Source organism: Piliocolobus tephrosceles, chromosome 12, assembly GCF_002776525.5.
Source record: "Piliocolobus tephrosceles isolate RC106 chromosome 12, ASM277652v3, whole genome shotgun sequence".
NCBI lineage: Eukaryota > Metazoa > Chordata > Mammalia > Primates > Cercopithecidae > Piliocolobus > Piliocolobus tephrosceles.
The window spans coordinates 87,074,915-87,095,089 of record NC_045445.1 but is presented as its reverse complement, the minus strand read 5'-3'; the positions used below and the strand labels follow the sequence as shown (position 1 = coordinate 87,095,089).

Below are 20,175 nucleotides of genomic sequence, written 5' to 3'. Positions count from 1 at the left end.
ACCTGGAACTCATTTTTCTATGGGTAGTAGGGAAAGATAATGGTTATTTTCAAAGGCTGTAGGGTCTGGACACAAAGTTGTTTCATGAAGGAAGTTGAGGTTTCCACTGGGTGGAGGCCCTATTTCAGAGGCTTGTAAGCACGACAGGGAAGAAAGTGTTGTTCCTTTCGCCAACTAGGAGAAGCTAGTGTCTGGAATGAAGAAAATGTTGAGATTTTTACCATGGATTTGGCATGTTGGGAGGTGAAGTAGAGGACTCCTTTTTGTTACTTTTGTGTACATTTTGACTTCTGTAATCATCGCAAAAGGGGAGCAACTCCTTGTGAAACATGAACTGACCTAGGGGCTGCGTGGGAACCAGAAGTAGCAACATGGCACTTCCTTGAAGAGTGCAGAAGTTGATTTGACATTAATCACATGGAGAAAACAAAGCTATGTCGACCTGGGTCAGAACATGTCCTCCTCACAAGGGAGCCTGATTTAAAGGTGTAGGAGTAGGAACTTATGTACACATACAAACTCTCTCTCTCTCTTTCTCTCTCTCTCTCTCTCTCACACACACACACACACATACACACACACACTCCTAGCCTTATTCTTCCTTGAAGAGAAAGGGTTTCTTGCTCTTATCCCCACCTCACATTGTAAGAAGGGGCCAGGAGCTAAAGCAGATAACCTGTGAAAAATGCAACTATCCCCAAGATTTTAAGTTTCAAAGAAGTGGAAGTGGTGCATCCATACTTTGGAAAGAAGGAAATCCCTTCATCTCTGCATTCATAGTCCCCTGAGACAGAAGGACTTTTTCTTTTCTTTTATTTCCTTTTTCTTTTTTCTTTTTCTTTTTTTTTTTTTTTTTTGAGGTGGAGTCTCGCTCTGTCGCCCAGGCTGGAGTGCAGTGGTGCGATCTCGGTTCACTGCAAGCTCCACCTCCCGGGTTCAAGCCATTCTCCTGCCTCAGTGTCCCAAGTAGCTGGGACTACAGGTGCCCACCACCACGCCCGGCTGCTTTTTTGTATTTTTAGTAGAGACGGGGTTTCACCGTGTTAGCCAGGATGGTCTGGATCTCCTGACCTCGTGATCTGCCCTCCTTGGTCTCCCAAAGTGCTGGGATTGCAGGTGTGAGCCACCGTGCCCAGCCCAGGACTTTTTCTTTCTCAGGCTTCCAGTTGATGTGGGAAGAATCATCCAGGTGGACCTGGCAGGATGACTTGTTGGGTAAGGGAAGCCAGGGGAGTACTGTTTAATCAGGTATTCACTGTACTCCAGCTGGGCTTACCAGTGGAGTGAAGTAGGAGTGGCATGTGTGGGAAGGGAAAAGATCAAAAAAGCAAAAGTGACATCCATACTCTCAGGGGCCCCAGCCTTCTTAACTAGTCTCACTTTAATTACTTTTAGTAGTTCCTACCATACTGTGAGAGAAGACCAACATGACTGAAGTTGCTGTTGTGATTATTTATTGAGCACCAGAAGAAAGTCAGAACATTAGACTTACAGTGTAGGAGCAGAACTGAACCCTGGTCTGTGAAATGACAATTTCAGTTAAAAACTGTCTGGCCCTGAAGAAAGAGAAATGATCCTGGATACAACTGGTCCTCTGAGCTGGCAGAGCTGAGCCTCCCTCTGGTCTTCTGGTGGCAAGATGCCAAAGTTGAATAGTGTCTGTAAGCATGATGACCAAGTCCCAGTGCTATGGGCATCTTCCCTCTGGTAATTTGAGAGGAGTACCAGAAGCCCCCAGCAGAGATACTATAAGGGCACAGGGCCAAATCCAGCAGCTGGCTTACTTGAGATGCATCTGGCAAATTCTAAGGCAAAGCCAGTGACTCCCAGGGGCCCCAGTGTTGGCAGGGCAGACACTTTGGGCTATCCAGGAAGAGATGTAGCAGGGAAGAAGGCCATGCAGAAGGTAAGGACTGAATAGGCAATTATGTCAGCAGATCCTGGCCTAGTGTGGCATTTTTAACAGGCAGTCTTGCCCTCAGTGGCCAGAAACTCATAATCCAGAGGAACTGTATCCAGTAGGCGGGCGTAGTCGCCATTGATCTGGGCGATGATCTGGTACTCCTGTCCTATGCAGGGCTCATCAGAGTAGTTGTTGCCCAGATTCTGAGAAGCTGGTTCATCACTGGGGCAGCCACTTGCGAAGATGGCCACCCTCATGGTATCTCCAGAGTCGTTGGCCTCTCTGGCATGCACCCTATGGCCCAAGAGCCCACCACCCATAAGAAGGGGCTTGGGGCTGGTGTCCTGGTTTCCCACCCTTCTGCCTGAATTCTTGCCAATTAATTCTCAGGATCCTGCCACCCAGGGATTCTGGAAGCAGAAGGCAGATGGATCTAAATTATCCTTTGTGTTCAGGGGGCCACAACAACCTCAGGAGGTGCCTGAGAGAGGGAAGACAGCTATGTCCGGACTCTGAAGGCCTCTGGTCTTAGGACTGGGTCTGTGCCACACCCCCCTTCCTCCATGTTTCCTGCCAGTAATCAAAATTGAGGGCAGGGACAGGGTAAAAATGGAAGAGGAGAGGCTTTCTTACCTGGCCGCTTCATAGACATGCTCTAGAAAAGAAGGAGGAATCATGTCAAAAGTTTTCATGGCAAGTGGACAAAGGTCAAGCATGGATCCCAGGTACCAGTCAAAAGATGAGGGAAGGGTACAGAGGAGGGGATTTTAATATGTCTTTCCAACACCTGGTAGGTATTGGGGAGGTGAATTGAAACACAGAGATGCAAATTTATCAGGTAAAGGAAGGGGAAGCACACATGGTCACTATCCCTTTTGTCATCTTGGACTCAGGATATTGGGCTGGAGCAGTTTCTGGATATGGGTGCAGGGAGGGCACTGGAACTGGACCTGCTCTTTACCCATAAGTCTCCCCCAAGGATCCCCAGAGAGTCCTTGTGGGAAACTTGACTGTAAGGCCGGATACCAGGAAGAAGGGGCTAGATTAGTCTGATGCCGATGACCATGACCCAAGCCACTCCCAAATGCACTCACTCCCACCATATACCCAGGAAAAACCATGGTATTGGTCACTATTACCCCCTAGAATCTGTGGAGGAAGAATGTCCTATATTCCGTACAGGTTCAAAGGCTTAGGTTGGTGCAAAGACAGATGTTTCTTGGTACTGCCCTCTAGGTGCTTATAATTTTTCGGGGATGCAACTGGAAATTCAAGCATTAAACAACAAAAATAATAAACAAGAGAAACCACAGGAATTCTGCCTTATGGTAGAGCCCTGCATTTCTGTGTCTTGCCTCCCCCATTGGCCTATGAGTACCTGTACTGCAAGGGTCATGTCTTTTTCATCTTAATATGCCCAGCACCTGTCACACAATAGGTGCTCAGTAATTATGTTAAATTAAATTGATGCCCTGAGGCCGTCTCCCTTATAGAAAGATAGGAAAGAGGAATTTTTGGAAATGAGACTAGGTATAAGGAAGTGGTGGGGGTTGAGAAAATTGGCTAGAGCCACATCACAGAGAGCCTTGAATAGAATGCTGCATTTTGACCTATATCCCCTGGGCCATAAGAAACCATGGAAGGTTTTTGAGAGAGAAACAATTTAATGTGGTTACCGTTTATGCCTAGCCTCATCAAGACTATAAGAGAATACTTTCATTTTAGTGCCCCTGGGGTTTGTGGTCATGTGAGGTATCTGCTATCAAGTTCAGCCTCATGGTGATAGCCATGCTAACTGGCAAAAGCCAGAGCTTATAATTGAAACCTGGGAGGAGATATTCAAGGACCCATGGTAGTAACCAGACTATTTTGGAGTAAGAGATAGTACAGAGAATAAGACAAACTGACGTTAGGCAAAATGACTAGTGCACTGGGCATTGAGAGATAGCTAGTATTTTTTTTTTTTTTTTCCTTTTAGAAACAAGCATCCCAAGTTTTTTTCCTCCTTGGTTGGTTCATAGTTTTTAAATGGCTCTGACAACTGTGCTGTCATTATGCCACTTCCATGCTTGAAAAAATTGGTAATTTTTAGTACCCTTGCAAGGCCTGGTGAAGAAAGTCCAAATGATTTAACCTGGCGTTTAAGGCCTTCTATAATCAGGAATAAGCTTTCCTTTCCCATTGCACTTCTCTGTTGCCCATCTACAGAAGTTTTCTTTATTGATGACCCCACTCTTAGTTGTCTTTTAGGCCCTTACAACTTTGCTGATGTAATTCCCTCTTCTTGAAATATTGTCTCCTTACAAATTGTTTTCATCCTCCAAAATGTGGTCTAACATATTATTCCTTCTGAAATCCCTTGCTAATTACTCAAGCCTTAAAAGGCTCTCTTTTCCTCTGGATCCCTTTAGCATTGATTGTCTTCTCTAGTTTTTGAGCTTATAGCCTCTATTGCTATATATTGTTATTGATAAATTCCATGTTTCTACCTTGAATCTCCTAAATAAATTGTAAGCAACTTGAGGGCAGGGATTGTGACTTCTCCTTCTCTTGCATCATTACAAGGTGACTCATTAGAAAGATGGCTGTACTTGACTGAGTACCAAAGCCTAGTGCTTTTAGTTCCATACATCTTATGCCATTGTTTGCTTGAACATCTGTCTCCCTGCACCCAACCTTCACTCCCAAACTAGGCTGGGAGCTTCTTGAAGTACCTAACACAATGCCTGATACAGAATTTAGGCTCAAGTATACTGACAGAAAGAATAAATGAGCCAAAGCCACCTTCTCATATTCATGACTAACCTTGTTGGGATGTCTTCCGACAGAGCATGATATAGGCCATGGTAAAAACCACCATACAGCACAAAGAGATGATGAGGATGATGGCAAAGATAGGCAGGCTCTTTCCTAGACGGTAAAACAAGATCAAGTGGTTTTTGGTTGAAAATAAGGCCAGAAACAAAAACTCTAAGGAATAACCCAGACTAGGCCAAGCCTTTTTCTTTTTCATTTTCCATATTCCCTTAACCTTCTTAGCTAGCCAGAGAGAAAAAACTCCAGGCACATGAGAAAAACTTGAGAAAGGATGCCATGTGTAAATAGGTTCTTACAGACTCAATGGTGGGCTGATTGGCCTGGGCATTTGAGCTAGTTGTCCATGCTTTCTATAGGGCCAAGACAGAAGGTTTTCACCTTCCCTTAGAAAAAAGAAAATAATATTCTGACTTTCCAGCTTCACCAAAAATGCTGCATACCTTATTAAGATTCTGATCAGTTACTTCTAGCCACAAAGATTCTTCCCATCACACTCTCTGGTCAAGTCCCCAGCTTCCTTCTTTATCAAAACATATTTCCACTGAGCCACTTGAGGCACATATTCCCATTATGCTTAAAAGCTGAAAGAATCACCTGAACTGGGCTTCCAGTCCTAGATCTCTTATTTACTTGCTATATGACTATGGTAGTCAGAATAAAGGTCCTCTAAAGATATTCACATCTACATTCCTGGAACCTGTCCGTATGTTAGTTTACATAGTAAAAAGGAATAGAGATTTAAGAATGCTACATTGTTAGTTTTGAAAATGGAGGAAGGGGACCATAACCCAAGGAATGTGGGTAGCTTCTATAAGCCAGAAAAGACAAGGAAATTAATTCTTCTCCAAACTCTCCAAAAGGAACACAGTCTTGCTGACTGACATTTTGATTTTAGCTCAATGATAATTGTGTCAGACTTATTTCCAGAAGTGGAAGATAATATATTTATGCTGTTTTAAGATATTAGGTTTGGGTAAGTTTTTACAGCAGCCATGGAAAAATGAATAGAGTGACCTTAGACAAAACTTAGTTTTGTCACTAGGCCTTAGTTGCCCCATAAGTTCAATGAAAAGATTGAATGATGTCTAATGCACTTTTAGCTATAATATTCTGAATCTAAGAAGCTAAGTCAGGTGATAGAGAGGTGTAAGGAAAGGAACCTAAGTGTACTTAGGATTTGTTGCTGCAACTGGCTTGTTTTCATGAGACTCTAAGATATCGTGTCCTAGGAATGCAGTATTTGTGGTCCTCAGAGTGTCTTGTTGGAACTGAGAGAACTCAAGTTATAAGCTGGTACAAATTGAAGAAATATTCTCTTTTGAAGAGAGTCAAGTACTAAAAACTTGGTAGAGAAAATAGGCCGCAGACTTAATATCTAAAAACTTAGACTTTGCCCAAGGTTATTTTCTCATTTTTCCAAACCAACTCCCTATGAGGCATTTTCTAACTTCTCTTCTCCCAATAGACGTTCTTCGGGGACAGGAATGGAGCTATGGAAGTCTTGAAGCCAAAGATGGCAATGCAAATGTGGCACATAAAACAGGTTTGAGTGCTGCCCAGAGATAGCCAAAAAGCTCTACAGTCAGGAAAGGAGAGGTACAAAGAGCATTTGGAAGTCCACTCTCAATTATACACAGGCAGAGAATGAGTACCAGGAGTGATAGTTATCAAACTATTTAATTCCAACCAATCGCAACAGATGCCTACTGTAGACTTGGAGTCTTAGAGATTCTTTGGTATACCTTTTGTTGCATGACCATAGGGGTGGTCTAGAGAGCTCTGAAGAATGAGACAAGGCGGCCCCAGGTAATAATGGAGGGTTCAGGGGTTAAGGGGAGCAGCTAGTTATCAACTGGTGTGAGAGTGTTCTATTATTTCAATAGTCAATGTAGTCATGTCAGTGCACACCAACTGACTATCAGATGCAGGTGAAACACAAAAGATTTATTTGGGATTTGAATCTCTGAGACCCTGACTTGGGAATCTTCAAGGCCTTGGAGGAATCAGAAATCAGCTTCAAGTGGCTTGAAGAGCCCTGGTTAAGAGCTCAAGCAATGACGCTCTGCCATTATCTTTACCTGGCTGAGGTCATAATGTCATAATGTCTCTATCCCTATTTCTTGCTCAGAATGTTTGGAAAGTATATTACTATGGCAACAGATAACTAAATAAAGGACACATTTATCACTCCCCTTAACCTCACTCTGACTTCACTCATCCCTGGATCTGTATCTCTCTCTCTCTACATCCCACCTTACCCATCCTCAGTGTCCTTGACCATTGCTTGGCACATAGCAGGTAATGACTTGCAGAGTTCAATGCTGTAGAACAGTGTGCATAATGGAAAGTTTTGGTCACAAAGCTTAGAGTCAAGAAGAAAAGATAGAAATCCTGACAATATTCTTACCTGGCCCAGCACTGGTTGCTCCAAGGTAGCCATCCACGTCAGTGGTCCAGTCCCAGGATTGCTTCACTGTAGATGTTGCTATGAATATAGAGAATAGGGTCAGAGATCTCTCTTCTATCAAAAAGCTGAGAGGTAGGAGATGGTTGCAAAGGTTGGAGTCCTTCTCTGGCCATATGTGCTGTACTTTCCAGAGTGCCTGGCCATGTTATCAACCACTAGTATCATGAGATGAGGCATCCTCATTTCTTACTTTAGGTGTGGGTAGTGAGAAGAAGTCCCAGAGAGGGGAGATAATATACCCAAAGTCATACAGCAAGTCAAACTAGGAGCAGAATAGAATTTGGTGTTCTCTTTTTTTTGTATTTCCAATGGGAGTATTCTAACTCTCTCTTTCCTTTTGCCTCAGAAGTTTTCACAAAAAAAGTATATATTCATCATTGTTACCTTTCTTTTGTTTCCATTCCTTTACTGCTATGTTCTCGCTGAGGAACCAATTGACTGTTTATTAGCCATTCAATGGCATTGTGATTCCTTCCTTGGCTACCATGACACCATTTTGGACCTCTACTACTTTCTCAAACAATAGTAAAACTCACCTTTCAAGGGGTGTCTCATGGTTGTAGGTGCCTCAGTCTTGGTCTTGAGTAGTTTTGGGGAGTCTGCAAGGAAAGGGAACTGATTCAAGGGATCTTATACCCTTAGGTAAATAGTTTAATGCCCTAGGGAAAGAGGAAGTAAGTAAAGGCCATTCAGTTCCATACTTGGACCTGTCTCAACACTTCTGTCATGACGCTGGTAAGTCCTGTGTTGCTTGTTCACTTTTCATACATCAATCAAGGACAGAGTTTTAAACCCAGGATTAATAGATCTGGAAGGAACTTGTATCTAGAGATCAGAGGGTGAATCAACTTGGATGGGAAAATATATTTTATTTTTTACTAACTTCTAACTGAGACCCAGTAGTTAATTCTCTTGAGAGAAACTTGGCAAGTATCATAAAGAAGGTGGCAATGGGTGACACCAGTGAAAATGGTGTCATAATAACCTCCAGAAATTTACCTTTTAACAACATCAGTGAAATAATGCAAAATTTGACATAGTGAACTTTTTTTTAGAATTTTGCAAAATAGCCAAAGGTTTGCAGCACCTTAGAGAGAATTTATGGAAGAAAAATATCCCAGTTTTGGTAAGAACAGCAAGCTTTATATTGTTTTAACTTATCTTTGTCCCCTTACCCCTTCTACCTCAGAGGTAATCTTGAACATACAACCCCATTCCAGGTGCTGGAGTGGGCCCAACAAACTTCATTTTTGAACAATTGCCATTATTTGGCCTGTCTGGTGGTTCCCTGAAAGACCTAACTCAAAAGACTTGTTTTATTGGTCACCCAGTGCTAAGAGCCTCTTCCCAGGGATGGGGTAGCATTTGTCACACAGCTGCCTGAGACAATGGATAATAGGTGAGAGAAACAAAAACAAAAGCAAAAACAAAACAAAACAAAAAAACAAAAAACTAACCAAAATAACCTTAAAAACGGTTGAGGAATAAGATTTCCATAGGGATTTTGAAGAGTTCTGACACAGTTCTGGGAAAGTAGAAGGCCACACACAAGCACAGGGCCATGTACCTGCTCAGGAAAGACATGAGAAAACCATAAGCTCCTCCCTCTTGCTAGCAGAGGAAACAGCATGCATGTGGAGAAACATATTAGTAGATAAAGCTGGATAGGTAGGCTGAAAACAGACTAAAAGAGTTTGGGCTTTGTTCTTTGGTTGGAAGGATCCATGGGGTGTAACAGAAGGTTACACCTTTTGAGAAAGGTTTAGTTTCTTTTGAGAAAGGAAGCAAAATTGTTCAGCCTCTTTTTCTGGAAATAATTCTGACAACAACATGGTAGGATTTTCAAAGATGAGGCAATAGCATATTTTGCCCATTTATTAACAAATACAATATTCGTCTAGTGTCTTCTTTGTGCCAAATACTTTGCTGGGCTCTGGAGAACAGTCATGAAGTAGACAGATAGAATTCTGCACTCTTGAATTTTATAATCTAGTGACATAAAATATATACTCAATAAATATTGAATAAGTTGATGATTTCATAACAATGTATGAACATGGGGAGAGCATTTAGAAGACGATTGAAATTGTTTTTTAAAAGAGAATATGAGACCATGAGGGTATAGGAAGAGAAAGAAAGAGCCTAATAAGATACCTGATTCAGTAGGTGAATTCACAGCACTTGGTAATCTTGATGATTATTTGACCACGCGAGGTAAAAGAGAAGGAGGAGTCAAAGATACTGCCGTGTTTTCTAACAGGTTTGAGGAACAGGTTTGGTGAGTAAAAGGTACATTCAGTTTTGAACAAGCTGAGATTAGAAATGAAGCTGTCCAGAAGGTAACTAGACACTGGGATCTAGCAGTCAGGAAAAAAAAAAAAAAATTACGGATAATATTATGGTTTGAGAGTCATCAGCCTGCAGGTGATATTTGAAGCCACAGAAGTAAATAAAATCTCCTGATAATATTGAAATACATGCAGAGATTAATAAGAACTGAGTCTTTGAGAACATTTACAATTAAGGAGTGAATGAAAAAAGAGCCAGCAAAGGTGTCTCAGAAGGATCATTCAGGAAGGTCTTAGAAGAACCAAGAGAAATTGGTGTCATTTATAGCAGTGACTGAAAGAATACTGAGGAAGAATAAATGGCCAACAGGGACCACTGTTACAGAGATGTTGAGGAGGAAAAGTATGAATGCAGAGGCCTTGGGATTTGGTGATACAGAGGTTAATGATGACCCCAAATTACAAAGTTATGTGTGGTGAATGAATTGAGAGGTTCAGCTGGTGGAAGCTACCTTCATGAGAAGGTTGGTAGTGACCATAGAAGAGATTAGGTGGCAGATGGAGAAATATTTTTTAATAAAATATATATATGTATGTATGTATGTATTAGGCTTGCATACTGACATATATACATATATTATGCATGCATATATATTTGACTTAGGTAGAGGATAAAGGGTGTTGCCGGGCATTGGAGTAGCTGATGTTGAGTTCAGGAGGAGGGGCTTGTTGTGGAGAGGAGCAAAGCATACCTTACTCTGAGCCAAGAGGAAATGGATAGGGAAATATCAAGGCAGAGAGGAGGGTAGTTGATAAAATTCACATCTGAAGAGGGCCTGGACCTTCTTACAGAGGAAGGAAGTTACCTTATATTTTAGGAGTAGGGCTGGGGGCCTTAAATAAGGTAGAAATGTTCTGAAAAGCTGCTACAAGGAATGAGACAAAGATAAGCAAATAGACACACAGTATGGGGGCAGGCAGTGGATGTTGCAGAGCATCAAATTAAAGTGGAGTCAATTCATATCTTTGTTTTGTTTTGTTTGTGAGCAAAGCTCAGCAGTCCAAGAACATGAGCAAAAGCAGGGCCTCCAGAGTCCTTCTAGAACTAAAGAACAGTGCATAGTGAGGTGGAAGGGTGAAGGGCTGAGAGTTCCATAGGGCAGAGGTGAAACCGGGAGTCAGACTCAGGGGACAAGGTTGGGTGGACAGGGAGGCAGATAGAGGTAGCCAGGTAAGATTACCTTGGCTCACAGAGCAGGGAAGAGTGGAAGGCTGAGAGTAACTTCCCTGAGCCTCAGTTTTCTTATCTATCAGTAGGGGGCAATGGCGAGCACTGTGATAAGCATTGACTGTGAGAAGGAATAGGCAGGCGGGTTTACTGTGAGCAAGTTCTTGCCTAGATGGTCTGAGAAGTAACTCACAGAAAGGCGAGAATGTTCAGTTAGTCTCTTTATGAAGTATACATTCTTGGGCTTTCTGGTCATGCCCTGCCCTCTCTGCTTGACCAGACTGTCAGCTCTTAGAGAACTGGGACACTGTTCATATAACTGTTTCAAGGCGGACCACTCTTGTTCCTCCCCAAACTAACAAACCATGATCTACAGCACATACATCCTCACTACAGCTTAACTTTGGGAAATAAATTCCTCCAGGCAAACACAAGAGTCTCAAACCAACATCAGTCTCCTAGCCCAAATGGTAATAAGCCATTTGGGCTAGCTTTACGTCCTCTCCTTATACAGATCTATCCTCAGAAGACAATAATTTTCAGATCGTTCTGAGGGCAATTCGCTAAAATCAGTCAGTTTCCAACATGTTTTGGGCAATGGTGATCTTGTTGGGGTGTCTTTCTTTCCAAGGAGATCTCTTGAAAGCTAAGAAAACTCATCTGGACACAGCACTGCTGGACTCTTCATTTAAGCCTCAGCTTACGTGTTTATATGCATAGTTCGTAGTGCTCCCAGGACAGTGCTGTAAGAAATAGTCAAATCTTGATGAACCAGAACTCATCTTCAAGGATACTTCAACCAGAACTTGTGTTTGGCTTTACAATGAAGTGGGGGGGGGGGGGGGGAGTTAAAAGAAAGCATGTAAATATATTAGATCAAGCCTAATCAAACAAGCAAAACAATAACCAAACAAACAGAACACACAAACAAACAAAAAACAACAGCTTTCGAAGGGTGCTCAGGATCTGATATAGATTCAACCATGAGAAACAATCAGACATAGTAGAAAGAGCATGAAATCTGAGTGCAATTCCAGATTTATACTTCCTTGCTGTGAGACCACGGGCAAGTAGATTCCCCTTTCTGACTCTATTTCCTCTTCTGTAAAGTAAGAGTAAAGATAACTATTTCATGGGACAGTTGTGGCGATTCAATGAGAAAATATGTGTCAAGTTCTGGTACTTTGTGTCTGGCAAATACAATGTGCTAGTAAATCTCACTCTTTCCTTCACTGTCTTTATCTACTTAACCTATGGCATGATGGGCAATGTCTCTATCCCTGTTGTCCCCAGTTCCATTTTTTTTTTATTTGGGATTGTACAACCATTGCCTGCTTGGGACCCTATTCTCCCAATTCTTATTTTGCATAAGGGCACATTTTGAGGTGTCTTTGGTTCAAACTGGTCTGTTAAGATGCTCACCAGGAGAGAGGGCCACTCACCTTTGACCACAAACTTCACAATGTCGCTGTGCTGCTCAGAGCCAACCCGGCCCTTGGCAGTACAGAAATAGGAGCCCGAGTCAGCTACCACCGCAGGCTTGAAAAGTAAGGTACTTAAGGTTGCTACTTTGATGGGTTCCTGGTTATTAGTCTGTTCCTTATACCAAATATAACTGATGGGAGGAGAGCCCTGAGCCTGGCATTGAAGGGTAATCCTCATTCCCTGGGGCACTGTGAAGCCATAACCGCTGCCAGTTGTCACTGTGGGCTTGGAGACAGAGACTGTGAAGAAAAGACAAGACAGGAAACTCTGGGCAGTCATAAGGATATGGGACCACAAGACCGAGTCACTCTTGTTGGGCATAAGAGCATGCATATATCTGCAACTGGAACTAAAGGGGGCTTCTGACTTTGGAGGAAATAGGAAGGAAAGGGCAATACAAACAAAATGGCTTCCTTTGAAGGTAAGTACTTTTTGGTATTACCTGGGATTTTGGAATATTTGGAAGTAAAAATCAACTGACCTTTAAAAATAATGTAGTTTCTTCTGGGGCTCAAGTTTTGAGTTTGGATTACCTGCAGTCGTGGATTTTCAGGGTCAGACCTTTGTAAAATTGTCCACCAAGCAAATTTATCCTGGCTAACCTCTGCCTCCCTTTCCCCAGAGCTTCTCTATCAGCGTCTATCTACAAATTAAATATACTCATTTTTGAGTTGTAAATCCCAGAGCCCAAGCAGGGTAACTAGGCTATGGATGCTGGCATTTCTGGGACACTTGAAGGGATACAGATTTGCAGGTCAGGAACTGTTCCCAGCATTTCTTAAATTTAACCATGGGAATGCGAACCCTAATAATTCTTTGCCTGTCCACTTTCTCTGATAAGCACATATACCTGTGGAGAGCCTCTGTATAGATAAACAAAGGCCTCTGGGTTTTTCAGGAGTTTCTAGAATTACATCCACTATTGATTCATTGATTATCAGTACTTTTCTACCCCCATAGTGACTCACGTTTCTGGACACGGAGCTCAGTAATCTCATCTCTCACTACTTGGTTGCCATCAGGAGTCTGCCAGGTGACTTCACACGTGTAGTGGCTCTGGTCATCCATCTCCAGGGTGCTCAATTGGAGGGATACATCTCCTGGAACCTTTTGGCTCACATGCAGGCGGCCCTGGTACTTTGCCTGCTGGATATGGTCTCCAGAAGAGTCACGTAGGAAGATGGTGACAGGGTCTGAGCCACGTTGTACCAACCACTTCACCAAGACTTGGGTGTAGCCTTGCAGGGGGCCATAGGTGCAAGGAATATTCACATCCCCTTTCCAAGGTCCTGTTATGCTCTCTGGCACTTCCAGGATGGGAAGTCCTGAAGAGGCAGAACAGAGGAAAGAAGCAAACATAGATGGCATACCTATCTGGCAACTAAGGTGGCAACGACAGACCTCAAAAGGTTTCTGAGAAAAAACACTCAACTTTCTATCACACTTTTGTGTACCTGTGCCCTTTTGCTCTTTGCTAGCCTTCTCATCAATCAGAATCAGTCTTCAGAATGAAAGCCTTTAACATTGTTTAGATTTGTGAGTTTCAAGCCCTTTTTTATGGCAACATACTGTGTTGCTATGGAGGTGATCCTAGGTAAGTCACCTCCCTACCATGGAAGATTCATTTACTTCATCTATAATGTGGAGAGTTTGGATGGTAGGTACCCTAGATATTCTATCAACTCTGTCATTCTGCAAATCCATGAAAAACATTTCTTTTCACATTTTCCAAAAGAGATGTGGAAGCAAAAATGCTAAGCATTTGGGTCTGGACTATTTCATTTTGTGTAAATATGCACCTGGAGAAAAGTGTAGGCTTTTGAGATCAGCAAGAAAGGGCCCTCTGCCCTGTTATTTTCTCTTGTTCCCTTAGAAATACTCAGTGACTGGGGTCCCAACCCTAAGCTGTTCTCTGAAAGACAGGAAAAAGGAAATTCTGAGGGTAGAACCAGCTGAGAGGAAGAAGTCTGGATATACATTTCTGTTTAACAAAATCATTAGTTATTGTTAAATTTGAAACCTGCACTTTGTAAACCTGACTTTTTTTCCCCTGATTTCTTTTGTTTATCTTCCTTTTGATTTCTCTTAGTTCCTAGCAAGGATATATAGGAAAATTTCATCTTGAGGGGGAAAAGATTGCATCCATTCTTGGTCTAGAGAGGAAAAGGTTCTGAGTGAAATCCTGAAGCTGGCTGTAGTGGGGATGGTGATAGAAACAATGGGAGATTGCTCCTTGGTGTGCTTGAGAAGGAAACACTTAGGGGTGGGGATGGGGGTGGGGGAAGGAGATGGGGATGTTGAAACAACCATTGCCCTCCCATCAGAATTTTCCATCCATAAGCTCTTATTTTGAAGATTTTTTTGTTTTATTTAACTGGGGCCAGGAGTGTGGGGTGGGTATATTTAGGCAATATATTCATGTCTCTCCTAAGAGAGGTGGTTTCGAAGATATGAGGTATTACTATTCAGTCATATTTATTCAAAAGCTTTTAATTGAGCCTAGAATTCCCAGTATTCAGTCAAGCAAATGGAAGATGACATCTTTTGGATGGGTTGAGTGTATGCTTTCTAACTCCCAGAATGTACTGTCCAGCATCAGGTCTTCTGTTAATAGAGATACTAAAGTCAAGCCTCTAGCCTGTGCCCTCACCAGGGACTCTTAGAACATCAATAGCATATTTTACCCAAGAAAAACCCTTGAGTAGAAAAGAATAAATAAACATAAGTCCATGTTGCTAGATCCACTACATACTCCCTGGAATGCTTCAAATTTGGCAGAGAGCAGAACTCAGACCTACAAATGGGAATACAAGAGGGGTAGATTTTGGTTAGCCCTATTTTCCTAATTCTATTTCTTTTAATGATATTCTTTTCTGCCTTCCACATCGCAGAAGGGATGGTTTGCCTTACAATGGACTTTGTGATTAATCAGAGCTATCTATGGATGAACTAAGCTGTCTGGGGAAGTTCTAGGCTTTGTTTTGGTCTTAGCATTGCTCTTTAAGGTCCCTTCTAATCTTAGGTGGTCCAGTGCTAATAGAGTATAATAGAAATAGAAGTTATATGATTATATGTTCCAGCTGGCGGTGAATTTTCACCAGGTAGTAGGTTTCATTGTGCTATAGACAGTTCATACCTCCATGTGATTGCAGATGCAGCTTTTCATTATCATCGACACACATGCCCATGCATATTTTTGGCCACATGCAAGCACAAATATACCATCCTTAAACCCCATGAAAACTATCTAAGCCTCTTGGTTTAATAGGCTATTCCTCATTAATCTTCCTCTGGACTTTCCCAATGTCCCTCCTCCTCTCTGAAAAGCACTCGCACATTCCCCTCTTGGGCAACAAAGCAGCATTCTGCTGTGAGGACATCTGGAGCAGTTGAAAATGCCTTTGTCTATGCATATGCATGTCTTCCTTCTGACCTTAGGGGAGCTGCAAGGCCTGGCTTGTGTTTTCCCTCCCTGGGAATTTGCTGGAAATTCTCACAAAGCTCAGTGTGGCCTATCAAAAAAATTGTTAGTTAGTTTCAATTTCTCAGTTTTGAAAAGTAGGTCAAGCTTGACTCCTCTGTCCCAGAATGAATAGGACAGAGTTTGTAACTAGACTTCCCAAAATGGCATGTTTTCCCCCTTTTACTTATTTTTCTTTTCCTCTCCCTTCTTCCTCCTTTATTTCTTCCACTCTTTCTTCCATTATGCTTCTGTTCTTTTTTGTTCCTTCTCCTTTTTCTTATTTTTATCTCCTCTTCTTCCTCCTGCTTCTTAATTGCATAGAGATTGGATTATAGGTACAGGGCATCAGAATAAAAATGACATTGTACTATTCCTCAGGTTCTTTGATCTCCAAAGTGAAGTAAACCACAATACCACTGACTTTTACCTTCTACCTTTCCTTGTAGTTTTCCTAGAATCAAGCAGGAGCCCCTAATGAGAGCAGGAGAGTAATGAAGGACTGTATTATGTAGTAGGAGTACCACTGATGTAAGTGCAAGGTCTGCCTTACCACATATCTCTCTGTGTGACCTTGGGTAAAATAGCAAACTTATCTGAACTTCAGGTAATTATCAGTAAAGTGGAAATAATAAAAAAGATTCTATAGAGAATAATTGTGAAGGCTAAATGAGTTCATACATGTGAAAGCACCTAGCATGTGGCTGGCATTCAGTGGGTGCTGGATAAATGTCAGTCTTGTCCCATGCCCTAAGTGAAACTTGTTGTAGTTGTCTTAAATTATTCCTATCCTATAGCAGTCTTCAATATGTCATTTCCTGGATAAACAGATTAATTAAGTTGGAAAGTCGTCAGCTTTAATATTGACATGAAGGAGAAGTCATCATATGGTAAGGAACCGCTCTCTCCTGTCTGATACAATCTACTGAGTTATGGGCAGGTACTAGGTTGTCTGTGGGTTGTAGGGCAGCCAGAGAGGACACAGCAGCCCATGTCTCCAATAACAGGGCTGTCTTAGCAACCAATGTAAAATGTTGGCCAAATTAAACAATACTCTTTGTTTTCCTGGAAGATTGGGTATGAAAAATCCATTTCGGGAAACCTCCCACCTCCTGGCAGAACACTGTGCCCATTATGGATACCTTAAAACCACCAAATGGCAAGTCACTTGGTATAACAGGGGTTGAGGTACAAAAGAGGATAGAATTTGGAGTCTTCTGGAATGGCATAGCTGGAAGAGCTTTTAGAAATCACTTAGTTACATTCCCTTATGGTACATATGAGTAAGCTGAAACCCAGAGATAGGAAGATGCTTACTCAAAGTCACATGGATAGCAAGGTCAAAGCTAGGCCTAGAGGCCTAGAATACAGGTTTTCAGAAGCTACACTGCTTTCTTACCTTCTTAAATTATTAAACCATCAGTCACAATAGAAACCAGCAACCTCTTACCTGGGCCTACCTGACATGGCTTCTGGGTGTTATCTCAGGGTTAGATATTATCCCATGATTGAAAAAAAAAAAAATATGCCCCCATCTGCCAGCTGCTTTCTGAAAAATCTTTCCCATAATGCCCGAGCTTTGCTCTCCTCCCTCAGGAAATGTTTGTTTTTCCTTCAAATATTGGCCTTCTTCAGGGGAAAGACCAGGGCTGGATACTGACTCAAGGAGCTTTGTTGAGGGAGGATTTGGCTTGAGAAAGAGGGAACAGTATTGAGCTTCTTGTGGTCCTGGGTCCCAGCCTTATAAAAGCAAATGTCTGACGCCTGTGTAATGGCACTGAAGAAAAGAAAGGCTGAATTTACTAGGTGTGTGCTCCTTTATAAGACCCATTCTAGGTCTCTTTCTGAATCCTCTTCCTCCCGTCATCACAAAGAGGGTGACATTTTCCATGTCTCTATCCCATTCCCCTACATGACTGGCTTCTCTCCCTTTCCTGGAATGCCTCCTGGATAGAGGATTAGCTTATATAATGCATGTTTATAAAATGTTTCTGAAATGTTTAAAATGTGTATAAAATATGAAGATTAGAACTTTTAAAATTTTGATTATCTTGACATATCACTTAGCCCCACAGGAAGAGATCAGCAGTTTATTCTGGCCCCTACAGGCTTTTTAGCAGTGATGTTGCAGTCCCACAGAGCTGTCCAGTTGAGAAACCCCTTTGAGGCCAGTCAAGTCAACCTCCTTACTGTACAGATGGGCTGGGAACAATGAAGTCTAGGGAGAAGGAAGGTATTATTTACAGCTCAGCATAACCTGAGCCTCAGGTCTATAGTGTAAGATTCTATATACAAATGGAAGGCCTGCTTCCAGGTCTAGAAAAGCTCATAGGCTGGGGAAGGAACAAGAGTGCTCTCCTCTCTCTCTCTCTCTCTCTCTCTCTCTCCCACACATACACACACGCACACAAGCACAGTATTTAAATTTAACATTTCTAAAATGCTCCCTCAAGCCCCAGGCTTGAGCCCTAGCTCACACCAACAGACTTGGAGAAGGTAGAGAGATACATTATAAAACCTACTAGAGAATGGAAATATGGTAGTTATAGAAAGAAAAATACTTTTTCAGGAGCATTAACTCTGCCACTAATGCTCTTTGGCTTGGGGGCAAATTATTTTTTCTTTTGGTTGACTTAATTCAGAGTCTTTTCTAACTCTGAGGTTCCAGATTCTGATGGGTCACAGAGCCCCAGGATAGGGTAATCTAATCAGAGTCAGCTATGGAAAGCTGGATTCTTTCTGACCTCACAAGTGACACCAAACTAACACCTATCCAGCCTTTTTCTCTAGGGATGATAGGGAAGCAGCAAAAACCCCCTTTACCCTATATTGGATCTCACTTAGCTGTTACCCAGGTTTAGTTTCCTGAAAATCCATCTCACTTCTCAGGAGTGTAAATGAGGATGGAGCGTCCCAAGCTCCAAGGAAATAATGCGACTATGGAATAGTCCATCCTCCTTTGGGATTTGTATCCGACCCATAAATAGCCCAGACAAATTGAGCCATGTCTATAGGGAAGTGAGTTAGCCCAGGAATGTGTAAGAAACCGAGTCCTATGAAGACCAGTTGAAAAAGCTGGGGCTGTTCAGCTTGGAGGAGAGAAGAGTCAAGGAGATATAGTACTTGTCCTCAGGCCTTTGAAGGGCTATCACAGGGCAAGGAAGCATCTATGTTCTGTGTAGCCCCAAGAAGCAAAGCTGGGGCTTTTGGATGGAAGTCAGAGGGAACTGAATTTAGTTCAACACAAATAATAACTTTCTAACAGTTGGAGCTGCTCCTGGATAGACTAGATGGTCTGGAGAGGTAGTGAACACTGAAATCTCAATCACTACTGAATGTTTTTGAGCACTTATTCATGACAATGAAGGGTGGTATAGGTTATTTCTACAATCCTATCCAACTCTTAGAAAACACTCCTTCTTCAGGGGCTATATATTTTGACAGAGACCAAAGCTTGGAAGCAGAGGGGTTAAGTCTAATAGTAGAATTTTAGATGAGAGACAGTAGATGGAGGAAAAATTCGGGTGTCACTGGGAGCCTTCTTGATGCCCCTGAGATACAAGCCCTAGAAAATCATGCAGATGTTTTCCAAGAGAAAAATTCTTTTTCAATTTCTGCTCAAACTTGCCTTCTGACTTCTTCAGCAGACTTCAGCTACGTCTGTCCCTTTTGCTCAAGGCTGAGAGAACCTTCAGAGTTTGGTTGAGAACACTCACCTGCCCAGCAGGAATAGGCTTTCCTTAGTAGACATTAAACACCAACCCTCTAGCCTTTTGCCTAAGCCAGCAATGGCAGCCAGGCCCCCACTTTCTGCCTTACCATAAGTGTCCACTGTTAGGTGCCCCAGGAGTAGCAGGCCCAGTAAGATCCCCATCATAGCCAGAGCCATTTCTGTCCTTTCTTCCAGCCTCCAGCTACCAAAGAGGCTCAAACTTCTGGTGGCCACCAGTGTCTGTGTGTGTTTACTTCCCCTCCTTCCCTATATCTCTCACTCAAACTCCTAGTCCCATCACACACTCCCCTTCCTTCCCTATTTCAGCACAGGTCATGTGGGATCCCCCCTTCCCCCACTTTCCTGGGGTTGGAGGTTCCAGGGTGAGTGAAGCAATTCTTCTCCCCTGCTAGGGTATTGACTTGACTTTCCCTGGAGCCAGTGGGGCTCTCTGGTCTTTGATCTCCCAGGCTGTATTTATTTTGAGTCTCCTCCACAAGACTCAGAGGTTGTGGGGGTGACCTTTGGGATGAGTCTTCTCACTCCAGTATGGGAGTGTTTTCCTTTGTGGTGAGCCCAGGGAGAAGGGAACAACTTTGCTGGCCTATCCGGTTTTCATCAGTTGTACTGTTAACCCTTGCCTGTGCAGCCTATGCAAATGGACAGGGTGTTGGGTCTGGGGTGCCTTTGGGCTTAAGAGTACAACAGCTTAGTGTATTAAAGGGATTTCTACACATCAAAACTTGAATAATTGGCAAGCCAATGGATAAAGCTGTTATGGGTGAATATGCCTCATATCTCATATTGGGGAAGCT

At 42.5% G+C, this 20,175-nt stretch overlaps 1 protein-coding gene across 2 annotated transcripts; it reads right to left on the bottom strand.

The window, feature by feature from the left end:
• Positions 1–1,437: 1,437 nt before the first annotated feature.
• Positions 1,438–19,649, bottom strand: VSIG4 (V-set and immunoglobulin domain containing 4). Of its 2 annotated transcripts, XM_023198451.2 has the most exons (8): positions 19,468–19,649; positions 13,157–13,513; positions 12,146–12,427; positions 7,724–7,786; positions 7,128–7,205; positions 4,709–4,813; positions 2,537–2,558; positions 1,438–2,197 (listed from the first exon to the last, which is right to left on the bottom strand). In XM_023198451.2, the coding sequence occupies exons 1-8, from the start codon at positions 19,535–19,537 to the stop codon at positions 1,960–1,962; spliced, it is 1,215 nt and encodes a 404-aa protein (XP_023054219.1). In that variant the 5' UTR covers positions 19,538–19,649; the 3' UTR covers positions 1,438–1,959. The 2 variants fall into 2 exon arrangements, with proteins under 2 accessions (XP_023054219.1, XP_023054220.1); XM_023198452.1 differs by lacking the exon at positions 12,146–12,427.
• Positions 19,650–20,175: the final 526 nt, after the last annotated feature.